Raw genomic sequence first — 13,109 nt, forward strand, 5'->3', positions numbered from 1 at the left:
TGTCCCATTTTGCCTCCTCCAGCCCGGGACTGCCCCCTCAGTGTGCTGCATCTCCCTTGCTTCCCCCCTCCCCAGCCCAAGACTGCTCTCCTCAATGTGCCCCATCTCCCCCCACACACACACATCCAGTGTGAGACTGACACGTCTCCTCTGTCCTTCCCACCCAAGCTTGCATTGTCCCCCCTTCACCCTGGTGTGCCCCATGCTCTCACCCCCAGCCCGGGACTGCCGCCTTCCTCCCCATCACCATGGGCTGCTTTATCTCCTGGTGTGCCCAGCCTACACGCACACAGCCCCATCTCCTGTCTCTCTCCCTACATGCACCTGTATCTGCACTAGGCTCTTGGGACCAGCCCCCATGCCTGTGCTCCACCAAATACCTCAGGTTCCAACCCATGCTTGGTTGGGGGGAGGATGGCCTGGTCCTGGGACTCTGTACCCACCCAGTTTGGGGGGCCTTCTGTCCTTGCTTCTGACTCTGCTGCTCTCCACAGTGTCCCGCCTGCACTGTGAGAGTGAGTCCTTCAAGATGGACCTCATCCTGGATGTGAACATCCAGATCTACCCTGTGGACCTCGGTAAGCTCTCGGGCTGCTAACCCAGAATGCGCCAGGAATGAGCTGGTGTCAGCCCTGGGTGGGGGAAGGTTAGAGGCACACACTGGTGTACAGAGGAGCAAGACTGATCTCAGACTTTCCTAGGCCCCCATGCTGTCCCCAGGTCAGAGAAGGTGAGTGGTGGTGGGTGCTCTTGCTATGCTGGGGTGAGCTGGATTGTGGCTCATCTCACTGTGAGATTCATTTGGGTTCTGTTCTGCCCTGTTCCCCACATGTGCTCTGCGGTGAAATTGCATCAGTTGGTAGGAACCAAGCCTTAAAGAGAACTTTTGAGATGAGCTCCTGTGGCTAAAAATACTAGGCAGTTGAAGACAGAGTCTTGCCATAAATAGTGAGGAAGGCTGGAGTTAGTGCTGTAGGGTCTCAAGTACCTGCCCAGAGCTCAGCCTCACCCTCTGGGACACTGTGTGGAGATCTGTTGCTGTGTCCCATGAAAATGTCATCTGTGGTGTCCTGGTGGCTCTGGTCTCCTCCATGCTGGTGATGCATGATTGTGGGGAACTGGGTGAGACAAAGGGTCCGGTATAATCTTTCCTCGTTCCCCACAGCCCTCTCGGAGGCCTGAACAGGAGTGGCGTTTGTGCCAAACCCTCCGGAGCAGTTCTTTGCCTCCACCTACTCAGATCTGCTATAGATGTGACCCTTTAGCCTGGCTTTTGGGGCAAGGAACCTGGAACCAGTCTCAGATGGAGAGCGGGAGGGAAATGGGGAGGGATCGTACCATGTTCCTCTCTCTGCCTGGGAGGGTGCTGCTTGGGAATGCTCCACTGAAACAGGCACCTCTTGCTCTGGGCCCCATGGGGGACAGTCCCTTGTGCTGTTGCGTGTTGAGATGTGTGTTCCTGGTGTGTCGAGAGTGGTGCCATGTCTTCCTTGGGTGAAACCTGGAGGATCTCATGAGAAATGCTCTGTGCCCAGCTCCCATACTCCAGCTCTTGCCTGCAGTAGGGAGCTGGGGCTGGCTTGCTCACCTGCACTCTGCAAGCACCCCACGATGCGGGCCGTGAGCAGCTTGTCGTGGCTCTGCCAACTTTGCCCCCTGTGGCTGATGCTAATCTGGCTGTGCCCACCCGCGGTCTCACGGCTCCTGTGCCCTCTCATCCCAGGTGACAAATTCCGCCTGGTCATTGCCAGCACCTTGTACGAAGACGGCACCCTGGATGATGGGGAGTATAACCCCACAGACGACAGGCCTTCCAGGTACCGGGGATCCGGTTGGTGTGGGTGGGTAGCCCAAGTTGTGCCTGCTGGGATCCACAGAGCAGCCAGGCGGTGGAGAGGGAAGAGGTTAAATGCTGAGAGCCTGTGTGGTACCTTCTCCCAAAGGATGCTTGGGTGGGGGATGCTGGGAAGAGGGAAGTATCCAGTTTTGATTCTTCTCCAAAATCCCGTTGTCCCATTGCAGGGCAGACCAGTTTGAGTACGTGATGTACGGCAAGGTGTACAGGATCGAAGGGGACGAAACGTCCACGGAGGCAGCCACACGCCTGTGAGTGTCTGTCCCCCAGAGGGGGAGCAGTGCCCCAGGGTAGTGTGGGGAGGCACAGGGGTCTCGGACAGGATCTCCTGTGCGTTTCCCCACTCTCACCGCTCATCTCCTCCTGCCCCAGCTCTGCCTACGTGTCCTATGGGGGGCTGCTCATGCGGCTGCAGGGAGACGCAAACAATCTGCATGGGTTTGAAGTGGACTCCAGGGTTTACCTGCTGATGAAGAAGCTGGCCTTCTAGAGGAGGATGCGTCTGTCTTGCCTGCATGGGCTGCCCCAGAGACATTTTGCTGGCGAGTAGACAGGATCCCCATGACCCTGATTCTTGCCCCAGCATCCGTGCTCCCTGGCCTCTCCGGTGCTGGCGGAGAAGGGGGACAATCCTTCCTTGTCTTTTCTGACTCTTGCTGGGATTTGCGACCCCCTTCCATGTGGAGAGCGGTGCCTGACAGCCAAGCAGGGGCCATGCTGGGTGCTCTGTGGTCCTGCTGGCTGGTAGTCTCTTCCCACCTTTGTCTTTCTGTACTTCAGCATCAGGCTCAGCCCCAGCCCTGGTCAAGGGCAGCTGGACTGGGAGAGCCACCTGTCTGCACTGGGGCTGGGATCCTTATCTGAGGAGCCATCCTGAGACAGGCCTGGCTCGTTCTCGATTAAAGTGTTTGGGATGTGTTTTCTAGATCTGGCTCTATTGCCTGGGAGGTGAGGCTGGCCGGGAGCCCTTGCGCCTGGGTAGGGGCCAAGGCGGGCCTGCATCGCCTCCCCGAAGGGCAGGCAGCATGGGCGCTGTGCGGGACATGGAGGATGTTCTGCCAGTGGGCAGCATGGCTGGGCATCGGAGGTAGCTGTGGCACCGGCTTTTGAGCTACAGCTCCTGCAAGGGGGGCGGGGGTTCAGCCTGGGCAGAGAGGTGCTGTGCACCCCCAAACCTGCCCTGGGCTCTTCCCTGTGAGCCCCCCGGGCACGGTGCACACCGGGGCTGTGCAGAGCAGTCACGGGAGGGGCAAGGGGTTGCCCAGAGCTGCTCAGTGGGAGCTCACGTGCCCACATGAGGGAGCAGAGGCCCGTGGGCACCGCAGGGCGTAGCGGGAGCCTCTCTGCCCTGCAGATCTCACAGCTGCCTCAGGAGGGAGCTGGGCGCTGGGGAGAGACCCTGGAGCACGTCCCCCGGGGACTGCGAGGTCCCCCGCCAAGGCCGCAGCGAGGGGGGAAAGGAGAACACAAACAGCCCTGTAGAAAAATAGCTCTTTTATTGTAACGCCTTCACAGTAGAGCTGCCCACCCGGGTGGGAGCAGGGCCTGTGCCCAGCGGTGCACAGGTATTGCTGTCAGCCTCCATGGGCCGTGTGGTAGCCAAAGGCTTGTGGAAAAGGAGTCAACCCTTTCCCTGTGGTCACCTTCCTGGGCCCCCAGGACACGGTCCAGTTTCCTCCAGGTTTGCTCTGCCCTCAAATCAGCAGTGAGCCCTGTGTGTAGCCTCACCAGGTCCTGGGTGGGAGATCTCTGCCACCACCCTGGCCTTGCTCGCATGAGTCCTTGGCCAGGTCGTGGAAGAAGAAGCGCAGCTTGCCCTGCACCAGCTGCCGGTAGGTGAGGAAGATTCCAGTGATGTGTGTCTGCTCCATGGAGCGTGGTGAGCAGCCTGGCTCCTGGGGTCCTGCCTTGGGGGGAGAGCATGACAGAGGGGTCACAAACGCTGTGGTACCCAGCCCACTGTGGTGGGCACCTGTGTGAAGGGTTCGCTGGCTCAGGTGGGGGACAGGGAGGCCTCACCTCCCAGCTGAAGGTCTGCAGGAGCAGGAGGAAGGAGTTGGCATGTCTGTGAAGCTGGCTCAGCTGTCTGCCTGTGCACTCCTCGGTCACCTGGCTCTGGGCCCCTGTCACAGCACCCACCAGCAGTGCCAGGTCGCACAGGATCTCCTGCCGCTTGGTCTCGTTCTGGGGGGAGCAGGCAGTGAGCATGCCAACCCCTGTGGGCACAGGGGCTGCGAGTTCACTTTATTCCTATGCTTGCCTTAGGTAAGGATGGGGGTCCTCCACCCCACGCCCATGTGATGCCCCAGTGCCATCAGATGTGCTGCAGACATCCTGTGGCTGTTTATTGCCTGGGGTCTGTGTCCGTCTGCACAGCCTGCTGCTCCTTCCCCAGCCTCGTGGGCATCCCAGTGCCACACCATCCTCCCAGCCCCTCTCACCGTCTTGGTTCTCCACTGCTTGAGGCTGAAGTCCACCAAGGGCAGCACCATGGGGCAACTGAGTGGAGGCAGTGCCTGGCACTGGCTCTGTGTGGGGAGAGAGGAGATGCTGCAGTGAGATACCTGGAGCTGTGCCTGTCCCTGCCTTGCCAGCCCAGCCTGCGGGGAGGGCGAGCAGCGTGTCCTCACCATTTTCTTCTCCATGTCCTTTGCCTCCCCGATGTACTTCTGGATGAGTCTGGTGTCGCAGACCAGCCGTGTTGGGCTGGCACGGCCTGCTTTCATGTGCAGGAGGAAAGATGTGAGGAGGAGCAGTCCTGGGGGGAGAGGGGTTACCTGTGGGCACTGTGCCACCCTCCTGAGGCAGCTGCAGCTCATGGTGATGCTTGCAAGTGGCAAGTGCTTACCCAAGTCTGGTGGTGACCTTGATTGCCCACCTTGGCAGCCCCAAGAGCTGGGTTTAAAATGAACCAGCCTAAAGATCAAGCAATTGGTGCTGGGCACTTCACCCAGCCCAGGACTGACCCCTGAGCCCAGAAGAAGGTGGGGCGGGGGGAGAGGGAAGGGGGCTGAGGAGGACCTGGTGTAGTTTGATGCTATGTCACAGCAAGGGAGGAGAGGTGTCCTGCCTTCCTCCCTGTTCAACCAGTGAGCCTGATCTCTCCTGAGGTTCTGCCTCTTGGGAGCAGAGCCAGGAGGTACCCTGGTGCCTGGAAAGGCAGGTGGTGCGTGGTGAGGGCCACGCACTGCTGTGTCTGTGCCAGGTTTCCAGCTCCACCCCAGCCCTGGAAGCAGGCAGGAGCAGAGCTGTGTTCCCTGCACGGAGCCTGGGCCATGCCCTCCCACCCTCGATAAGGGGTGTTTGTGCCTGGAGCTGCTCCAGGTGTCACGTGTGTGCGGGGAATCCCTGCCTGCAGCGTCCTGCAGCGCACGTCTGCTCCTCGGGGCTGCTCCGGCCGTGGGCTCGCTTGCCAGGCACAGCCTTTCCCAGCACCAGCGGGATGCTGCTCCCCTGGGTGCCCTTTGGCCGGGTGGCTGCTGTGCCCCGTGACTGCCCACCCTGGCGGCTGGCATCTCCTCTCCAAAGGCCCCTTTTGCATCTACCTGCATCCCTGCTTCCCTAAAGCCCTTGGCACAGCCAGGCGTTGACAGCTTTTTCCCAGGAGCTGGCATGGAGAAATGCTCAGATACTCTTGCAAGCTAGCAGGGGTCAGATCCAGCCCAACCACAGCCACACTTGGGATTTTCCACCAAAGCATAGGGCAAAGAATGTTCTCATCTCTTGGGGTGCCCGTGCCTGGGCAAACTGCAGGCTGCGTGGGCATGGTGCCTGCTGCCAAAGCAATGCCCCTTCCTCCTCGCTCCCGTCCCCCCTTTCAGCCCCACACTCACTGTTCAGCTCCATGCTCAGCTGGGGGCTTCGGCCCTGCATCTTCCACCCTGGGGCCAGCGGCTGCTCCCCGGCTCCCGTCCCCCTTCCATGGAGGGTGGCTGTGGCGCGGGCTCCCCGCGAGCTGCCGAGCCAGGACAGAGGGCCGGGAGTACCCCCCAGGCGACACGGCGCGGCTCTCTGGCTCCGGCTCCGCCGAGGCAGCGCGATTTCCTGTTGTGTCGCTGCTGACCTTCGAGGGAAAGCGCTTCAGGGGCCCCGGGGGACGGCTTCCTGCCTCCGGCCGTTTCCTCCCTTGGCCCAGGGCTTGGGAAGGATGTCCACGGTCACCCTCCTGGGCCACTCACCTGCCCCCTGGCCTCTGCCTGATCCCTTTGCGGCTGGGCTGGGTGCTGGGTCAGGGGCCTGGCAAGCTGTGCCCACCTAGGTGGGTGGCTGCCCGCTCAGCTATGCCCACCTTGGGCAAGAAGGTGCCCCTGGTACCTGCAAAAGAGATGGGTTGGTTGGGTGTGTGAGAGACCCCCTCTGTGGGACCAGCACCTGAGATGGTGCTCTGCTCCCTGGCAAGTGTGCCCAGGAGGCAGGATGACCCCCAGGACCCTCACCCAGTGGTGAGCTCCACCCCCTGTGACCATCACCTGGAGACTGGCCCCATCCGCAGCAACCTTCGCCCAGAGGTGGGCTGCGAACGCTGCCACCCTCACCCAGAGGTAACTAGTGGAGACAAGCACCCCTGGAGGGGCTGCAGAGCTTGGAAAGCCCCTCAGAGCTGGGGAGGGGGCTAGGGCATGGGGGCCTGGCTGGGAAGTGGCCCCCAGGGCTGCTTCTCTAGCAGCAACAGGCGGGGAGATGCACCCTGGGTCTGCCCAGCACCCAGCCCTGGCAGAGTCATGCCCAGCCCAGCTGTGTCCTGCCCACTGCACCGCACCCCTGTGCCACCTCCTGGCACGAGCCCACCCCCCCCCCCGGGCACCCAGGGGACCTTCTGGCCTGGGATATGGGGGGCAGGTGAGCACAAACACACACGTGTACACGTGTTTGCATGTACACGTGCAACACGTGTGCCCACATGTACCCTCAGACGTGTGCACATGCGCACTTCACACATCGGGTAACACACGTACCCCGCCTTACACACACACGTGCACACACACACACACATTCATGCAGCCCCCCCCCAGCATGCTCCCTCTCCCCCCCAAACCACATCCCCTTCCCCCAACTTACAAGTCTCCCCACAGCCCGTGCGCTTCATTCGCACCCCCCTGCTCTCGCACGCTCCCACCCCTGTCCCTTGCGGCCGGCGGTTCCCGGCAGCGCCTGGCCGGGTGACAACAGGCAGAGTAAACACCCCAGCCCGCTCTGCCTGCCCCAGGTCCTGCTCAGCCCCCAGCCCCAACAGCCCACCTTGCGGGTCGGGGGGCAGCTGGATGAGGGTCCCGCAGGCCCCGTGGCTCCAGGGCTGATGCTGGCAGCCCAGCACAGCCCGGGCATGGCTGGCAGCAGCCGGAGCAGTGAGCACCGGGGTCAAACACCGCCGGGCCCCGTCTCTGCGGACGTGACATAATGCAAACGCGCCGCGCTGGCGCTGGCACCGGCACCCACAACCACTCGGCCCTTGTGTAAGTGCTGTCCCAGCTCCTTCTTCTGGGCCCGCGCCAGGCCCGCACGTGGCCCCGCCGTGCCCACTCTGTGCCCAGGTCCCTGTCCCTTCCTGCTCCCACGTGGGCACGAAAGCTTTCGCGATGCCAGGCTGGAGAACTGCAGCGCCCAGCAGTCACTTGCCCCCAACTCTCTGGTGCCAAATCTATGCGCGCCTTCATAATTAGGCAAATGAACCTACTGGGGGAAACTAGAGGGCAGCTTGTACCTGGCAAGATGCTCGCTGGACCCCAGCGGGCAATGGAGGGCCCCGAGGTGCCTAAACAGTCCTTTCACCCCAAAATGCTCCTTTCCACCATGCCAGCAGACAGGCAGTCAGCAAAAGGCCCTGCCTATGGGCAGCCTGGTGTTTTCCCCCTGGAAAGGGCAGCGCCAGTATGTCTTGCCCCTGCCAGGAGCACAGAGGGCACGAAGGCAGGGCAGAGGGGCAAACCCAGCACTGCGCAGCCCCTGGGGCACGTAGGGCCCAGGCGCGGGGCAGCCACAGCTCCGGGGCTGGCGTGGAGGGGTGCAGGGGGAGCGCGTGGGGCTCTGGGTACCCCAGAAGGGAATGGGATGCTCCGGCTGTTCCCGCTGCCCGGGCAGGGCCCTGGCATGGCAGGGGGGCAGGAAGCGAGGAGGGGGCCGCTGGGCTGCGCAGCCGGCCGGACCCTGGTGCCAACTTTCCCACCTCGCCTTAGAGGGTGCAAAGTGCCAGGAATCCCGCCGCGGGGGGCGGCCGTTCGCACCCACTTCGCCGAGGTGCCGAGGGCAGCCGGAGGTGCCAGGCGGCGGGGGGAGGAGGGGGTGACCGCGGGCAGGTGGCACAGCCGCCGTCCCCCGAGGCCACCCAGGTGTGCCCACCGGGCACCCCCAGGATGTTGGTGCAAGGCAGGGGGCCGCAGGAAGCAAACCTGGGCTTCAAGGGGCGGGGGGGGGGTCCCAGCCCCCTTTGAAGCCCCCATAAAAGGGCCCGGCATAAAGGGAGGAGAAAGTCAAAGGAACAAAGAGAGCGGCTAATCCCGGTGTGAGCAAACAGCCCCGTTTGCTCAGGGCCCAGCTGGCCCGGGGGCCGGGGGGAGAGGGCCCGGGGGTGCCAGGGAGCCGGGCAGGACCCCCTGCCCGCGCCAGCCCCCCTCTGAGCTCGGGGCAGGCCCTGCTCCCCGCAGGCCCCGGAGAGCTCCGTGCCCCCTGCCCCCTCCACTTTACACGTGCAAATTGCCAATAAACATCCGTGGGCAAACACCTCTCCCCATGCCCTGCCGCACGGCTCCCCCCGGCTCCCCCCGAGCCGCCCCATCCCCGAGCCTGGGAAAGGGCTGTGCCAGGGATGGTGTCCCAGCTCGGCACCGGGCCCCCCCCGGCTGGGCAGCGATGGGCAAAGGGGCAGGGAGGCTTGCACAGGGCACCGGGGCGAGGGTGCCCAGCCGGGCACGCCAGGCTCGTGGGCCAGGCAGAGCCTCGGAGGTGCTGCCTTGTGCCACGCTGGCCTGAGCCGGGATGAGCTCGCCGAGCGATACGCGTGCCCGCGCTGCCAGCCCTTCCTGCCAGCCTGCCCCGCCACGGGCCGCTGCCACCCGAGCCCGCGGGCACGTGCCCAGGCCCCCCCAGAGAGGGGCCGTGCTGGCAGCCGGGGCGATCCCCCGTGCCCCCTTTCGCCACCCCTTTCCCTTGCCCGGCTCACCACCCCATCTGCTCACGTTGGGGGGCAGCGGGAAGGGGGCACAGGGAAGGGCACCTAGCCCCTCTGCCTCCGGGCTGGCGTGTGCGGGGCGGCGAAGGGGTTAATGCCAGGCGGCCAAGCCGCAGGTGGGCGCAAGAATGAAATTCCTTCTCGCCGTCCTGTGAAGTCTGGGCACAAATATTTGCCTGCATGTCCGGTGGGGAGGGGGGAGACCACCATCGCTCTGGGAGCTTGCTAATCCCCATGCCAAACAAGCCCCCCCCCCCCCGCTCCATACACCCCCCTCTTCCTCCCACTGGTGTCCCTCTGTGAGCGTTTGGGGAGGGGTGATTTGGGGTGGGGGGACACCGCTACCGTTGGGTGCTCCTACAAGCAGGGGACCTTCCCCTGACGGCAGGGTGCTGGGAGCGGGCACGGTGCCATGGGGCAATGGCCCAAATCTGCTTGGCAGGGCAAGTAAGGCTACTTGGGGGGCACCCCACAGCCAATGCCTTGATCCCAGCCCCTGGGCCGTGCCCGCTGGAGCGGGCACGGCCCAGGGGCTGGGATCAAGGCAAAAAGGGGCAGAGAGCCCCAGCTGTCCTCGCCATGCTGGGAACGTGGAGTCTGTAATAAGCTCCATGTGTTTGGAGACGAAAAGCAGCCACTTTCCCCCCTTCCATCACCCCAGCCCGGCTGCATCCTCTCCCTGTACCTGCCACCCCCCCAAAACGCCCCCGCCGCCTCCAGACCCCCCTCGCCTCCGTCTGGGGCGGCCCAGCCCCGCGAGCCGCCTTCCAGTTGTGCAAATATTGCCGGAACGGCTGTAATCCCCGTGTCCAACGTGAATTATGAGATATTTCCACCCATTACGACAGCAGTTCCCCCCCCTCTTCCCGCCCCGCCGTGTGTGTGCGAGGCCGGGGGTGGGGGGGGGATTAGTCATGGGGCAAGCCGCGTTCGGCACAAAGCTTTGGGGAGGCCGCGGGCTCGCCGCTCCCCTCCGCACCCCGCGCCGGGGCATGTCGCTCGGGGAGGGGGGCTGCGTTCGGAGCGGGGAGCACCCCGCGCCTTCCCGGCGCGCGCGGCACGGGGGCGAGGACGGCGGTGCCAGCGTGCCCGGCAGCCACGGGAGGCCGTGGGAAGGGGGGGCCCGGGCGTGCGGTTTCGCCTTGACCCCGTCCCCGGGGAGAAGAGGCTCCTTCCTGCCGCCCCGCGCCCGGCTCATGTTCAAAGCCCCGAGCAGACAGCGGCTAATGAGGCCAGACAATAGGGAGCTGCGTGGGGCAGGGGCGGGCAGCGGCGCTGGCAGGGCCCCCCCGCGCCATCCCAGCGCCAGGCGCAGCGCGGCGCCGTGGCCCGGCGAGCAGGGGGGCCGGCGGCCCTCCGGGAGACCCTCGCCCCCGGGCCCAGGGCATGTGCCCACGAGGCGCTCGGGGTTTTGGGGAGCACGGAGGGGTTTGGAGAGCCGCAGCGGCGCTAGGGCACGCGGCCGATCCGTGCCCATGTGGGCGCTGCCGGACATCCCAATCCTGCTGTGCCGTTGCCTCCTTGCAACGCGGAGCCAGGGCGCTTCAGGCACCTGCTCCAGGTAGTGTAGAACCAGGAGAGGGGCAGGGTGCCAGGTGGCCGCCGAAGCCCTCGGCGGGCTGGCCAGGGCGGCGCGCGGCCGGCCGGCTCTGTCCCCGAGCGGATCCAGCTGCCGGCAGCTGGCAGGCCCCATCGGGGCTGTCACGGCGCCAGGCCCGGCTCCGGAGCGCCTCAGAGCCGCCTTTGTGCACGACGCTCCCAGCACACATGTGCGGGCGCCGGGAACCAGCTGCCGGCACCGGGACCCTTTCCCGGCCGCGCTCCTCGCCGCCCAGGCACCCCCGGCACAGCCGCTGCCCCGGGCTGGGCGCAGAGGCACCCCGGAGCCCCGGCCGACAGCGGCTGCAAAGCGGGTCAGTAGAGCGGGTGTCTCTGCCCCACTCGGCTCCGGGCACCCGCCGGCATTTCTGGGCACCTCCGGGGTTGTGGGGAAGGGATGCCCAGGCACAGCTGGGGCACGTTTCCAGATTTCCCCCCGCCTCCATTTCCTTCCTGCCCATGTGCCCGTATTTAAGCTGCGATTTTCCCTTCCCTGGGTAGAAATGCCCAGCACTTCCTCCCCTGCTGGGCTCCCGAGCCAAAATACCTCCCTGATCCAAGGCTGGCACTGCCCGGGCTCCCTCCTGGTCCCCTGCCTCATCGTGCCATGGCCCTGTGCCTCAGTTTCCCCCTCTGCCAAGGGCTACATCCAGGCAGGTTTCCCGGGTTTCCTTCCTCCCAGGGAAAGGGGAGGGAGCTTCCCCCATTGCTTCCCCGCATCCCTGCGGCCGGGGCTGAGCCAGGAGACTGTGACGAGCTCTCAGTGCACGGAGCCAGCGCCGGATTCCTGCGCTGCGCTCGGCTCTGGCACCGGCGGGGCGGCCGGGAGCCACCGCCCGCCTCCTCGCCGCTCGGCCCCGCGGCTCGCGCCTCGTCTTCCCGAAGGGCCGGAGCCACGCCGCGGCCTGGCACCGCGCTTGGCGACGCTGGCACCGCCGGGCCGCCCCCGGCCCTCCCGTGCCCTCGGCGCCGCCACATCCCGAGCCAGCGGGGACGCCGGGAGAGAGGAGAGGGGACAGGTCGGTGCCACCTCCGCTCAGCGGGGGCAGCGGGGAGGGCGGGGGTTCGGGGGGGTGCCACCCTGCCTGGGCACGGCCCCTGGCACGCGGAAAGCTCTCGCAAGCGGCAGGGTGTGGGGCCGGGGCTGTGCCCCCGGGGGTGTCCCCGGGCCCCCCGCTGGTATCCCAGCCCTGCAAAACGCCAGCGCCCCGTCCCGCCAGGGAAACCCCGGCTGCTCTTCTCGTGCCAGCTGCGCCCGCCTCGTGCCAAGGGAGCTCCCTGCCGCGGGGACACGTCCTGGGCAGCGGGGCCCCCACGCCGTGCCCATGCCCTCCCTGCACAGAGGTGCCCGGTGGAGCGGTGCCCTGCTCCGATGGAGACGGGCCAAATCAGGGCAGGGAAGGGGGCCGGGAGCCCGTGGCCGTGCCGGGGGCGGGCAGCCCGAGCCCGGGTGGTGCAGCGGGGTGGCGGGCACGGGCGGCAGGCCGCGGCGCCCCTTGAGCCGGGCACGGCTTGCCCGCTCACCGGCGGTGCGGAGGCCCAGGAGGAGCGTTGTGGGGAGGTATGGGCCTGTTGTGCTCCAGCTGTGCCGTGTTTCCCTAGCTACACCGTGCAGCTGGCCGGGTGTTTGTACCGCCGAGAGTTGATTTTGGCAGCCCCGCGCCTCCCCCTCCTTCCCTCCCCGCCCGCCCGCCACACACCCGGCACCCCTCCCTCCCACCTTCAGCCCCACTCGCACGGGTGGCGGGCCGCGGGCACGGGTGGCATGTGCTGGCCCGCTCCCCACGGCCCCTCCTGCCCCCCCCGGCAGCGCGGCCGAGGGGGCAGAGCGGGGCTCGCTCCCCTTTGGCCAGGCTTCGTGCCTCAGTTTCCCCAGCTGGATGATGCTCTCCCCAGGCCTCTCCATGGTGTCTGCTAGCTGCCCGCCGCCACCGCCCTCGCCAGCCCGGGCACATGTGGGCGAAGAGCAGGATTGGTGCTGGGTGCTGCTCCCTCAGCCTCCTCCGCAGCTCCCCCCTCCCTTCCCCGGGCAAGGGAACCCAGGCGTCCGGGCTCCTGCCCCCCCTCAACCTCTACTGCAGGCGGGCAGGAGCCCGGGGTCCCGCTGTGGCACCTTCCTCTGCCTGGGGTGGGCAGCGGCCGGGGGGGCTTGGGGGTGTCAGCAGGAAAAGTTGTGGGGTGCGTGTGAATCTCTGACTTTCTGGGGTGCAGTGTGGATTTGGGGGTGTCCAGGGAGCAGTGCAGGACTGGGGGGGGGTGTCTCTGGGGCTTGGGGTGTTACATGGAGGGGGGACATCCCCCGTGGGTCCGGGGGGCTGGGCTATCCTGTAAGCTGGGTGTGCTGCAGCACTGGGGGTGCTTCTGGGGTTTGGCTGGGGCTTGAGGGCACCAAGCACTGTGCGTGCAGGCAGATGTGAGGGTCTGGGGCTCCCGGGGTGCTGCATGGACTCGGTGGGTGTGGGGGCTGCCCTGGGGGCTCGGGGTGCAGTG

General features: G+C 65.9%; 3 protein-coding genes across 3 annotated transcripts in view; 2 read left to right on the forward strand and 1 right to left on the reverse strand.

Moving 5' to 3' along the window:
* The first annotated feature begins 6 nt into the window (after positions 1-6).
* POLR2H (RNA polymerase II subunit H) lies at positions 7-2,780 on the forward strand. Its single transcript, XM_026071019.1, has 4 exons — positions 7-578; positions 1,724-1,817; positions 2,023-2,106; positions 2,228-2,780. The coding sequence occupies exons 1-4, from the start codon at positions 95-97 to the stop codon at positions 2,343-2,345; spliced, it is 780 nt and encodes a 259-aa protein (XP_025926804.1). The 5' UTR covers positions 7-94; the 3' UTR covers positions 2,346-2,780.
* A 799-nt stretch (positions 2,781-3,579) lies between these two features.
* On the reverse strand, positions 3,580-5,701 carry THPO (thrombopoietin). Its single transcript, XM_026070989.1, has 5 exons — positions 5,689-5,701; positions 4,486-4,613; positions 4,297-4,383; positions 3,875-4,039; positions 3,580-3,762 (listed from the first exon to the last, which is right to left on the reverse strand). The coding sequence occupies exons 1-5, from the start codon at positions 5,699-5,701 to the stop codon at positions 3,580-3,582; spliced, it is 576 nt and encodes a 191-aa protein (XP_025926774.1).
* A 530-nt stretch (positions 5,702-6,231) lies between these two features.
* CHRD (chordin) overlaps positions 6,232-13,109 on the forward strand; it is a 15,697-nt gene continuing 8,819 nt past the window's right edge. The window contains exon 1 of the mRNA XM_026070990.1: positions 6,232-6,396. Coding sequence (XP_025926775.1) covers positions 6,232-6,396 — 165 coding nt within the window. The remainder of the gene's footprint in view (positions 6,397-13,109) is intronic.

Source organism: Apteryx rowi, unplaced genomic scaffold (assembly GCF_003343035.1).
Source record: "Apteryx rowi isolate R43461 unplaced genomic scaffold, aptRow1 scaffold_32, whole genome shotgun sequence".
Classification (NCBI taxonomy): Eukaryota; Metazoa; Chordata; class Aves; order Apterygiformes; family Apterygidae; genus Apteryx; species Apteryx rowi.

Bases quoted from the DNA above. Each gene is read 5' to 3' on its own strand.
- POLR2H (XM_026071019.1), top strand. From the start codon at position 95: ATGTGCCCCATCTCCCCCCACACACACACATCCAGTGTGAGACTGACA. The intron at 579-1,723 runs GTAAGCTCTCGG...CTCTCATCCCAG, and splicing joins GATCTACCCTGTGGACCTCG to GTGACAAATTCCGCCTGGTC. The intron at 2,107-2,227 runs GTGAGTGTCTGT...CTCCTGCCCCAG, and splicing joins ACGGAGGCAGCCACACGCCT to CTCTGCCTACGTGTCCTATG.
- THPO (XM_026070989.1), bottom strand. The intron at 4,384-4,485 runs GTGAGGACACGC...CTCCCCACACAG, and splicing joins AGGACATGGAGAAGAAAATG to AGCCAGTGCCAGGCACTGCC. The intron at 3,763-3,874 runs GTGAGGCCTCCC...TCTCCCCCCAAG, and splicing joins TGCAGACCTTCAGCTGGGAG to GCAGGACCCCAGGAGCCAGG.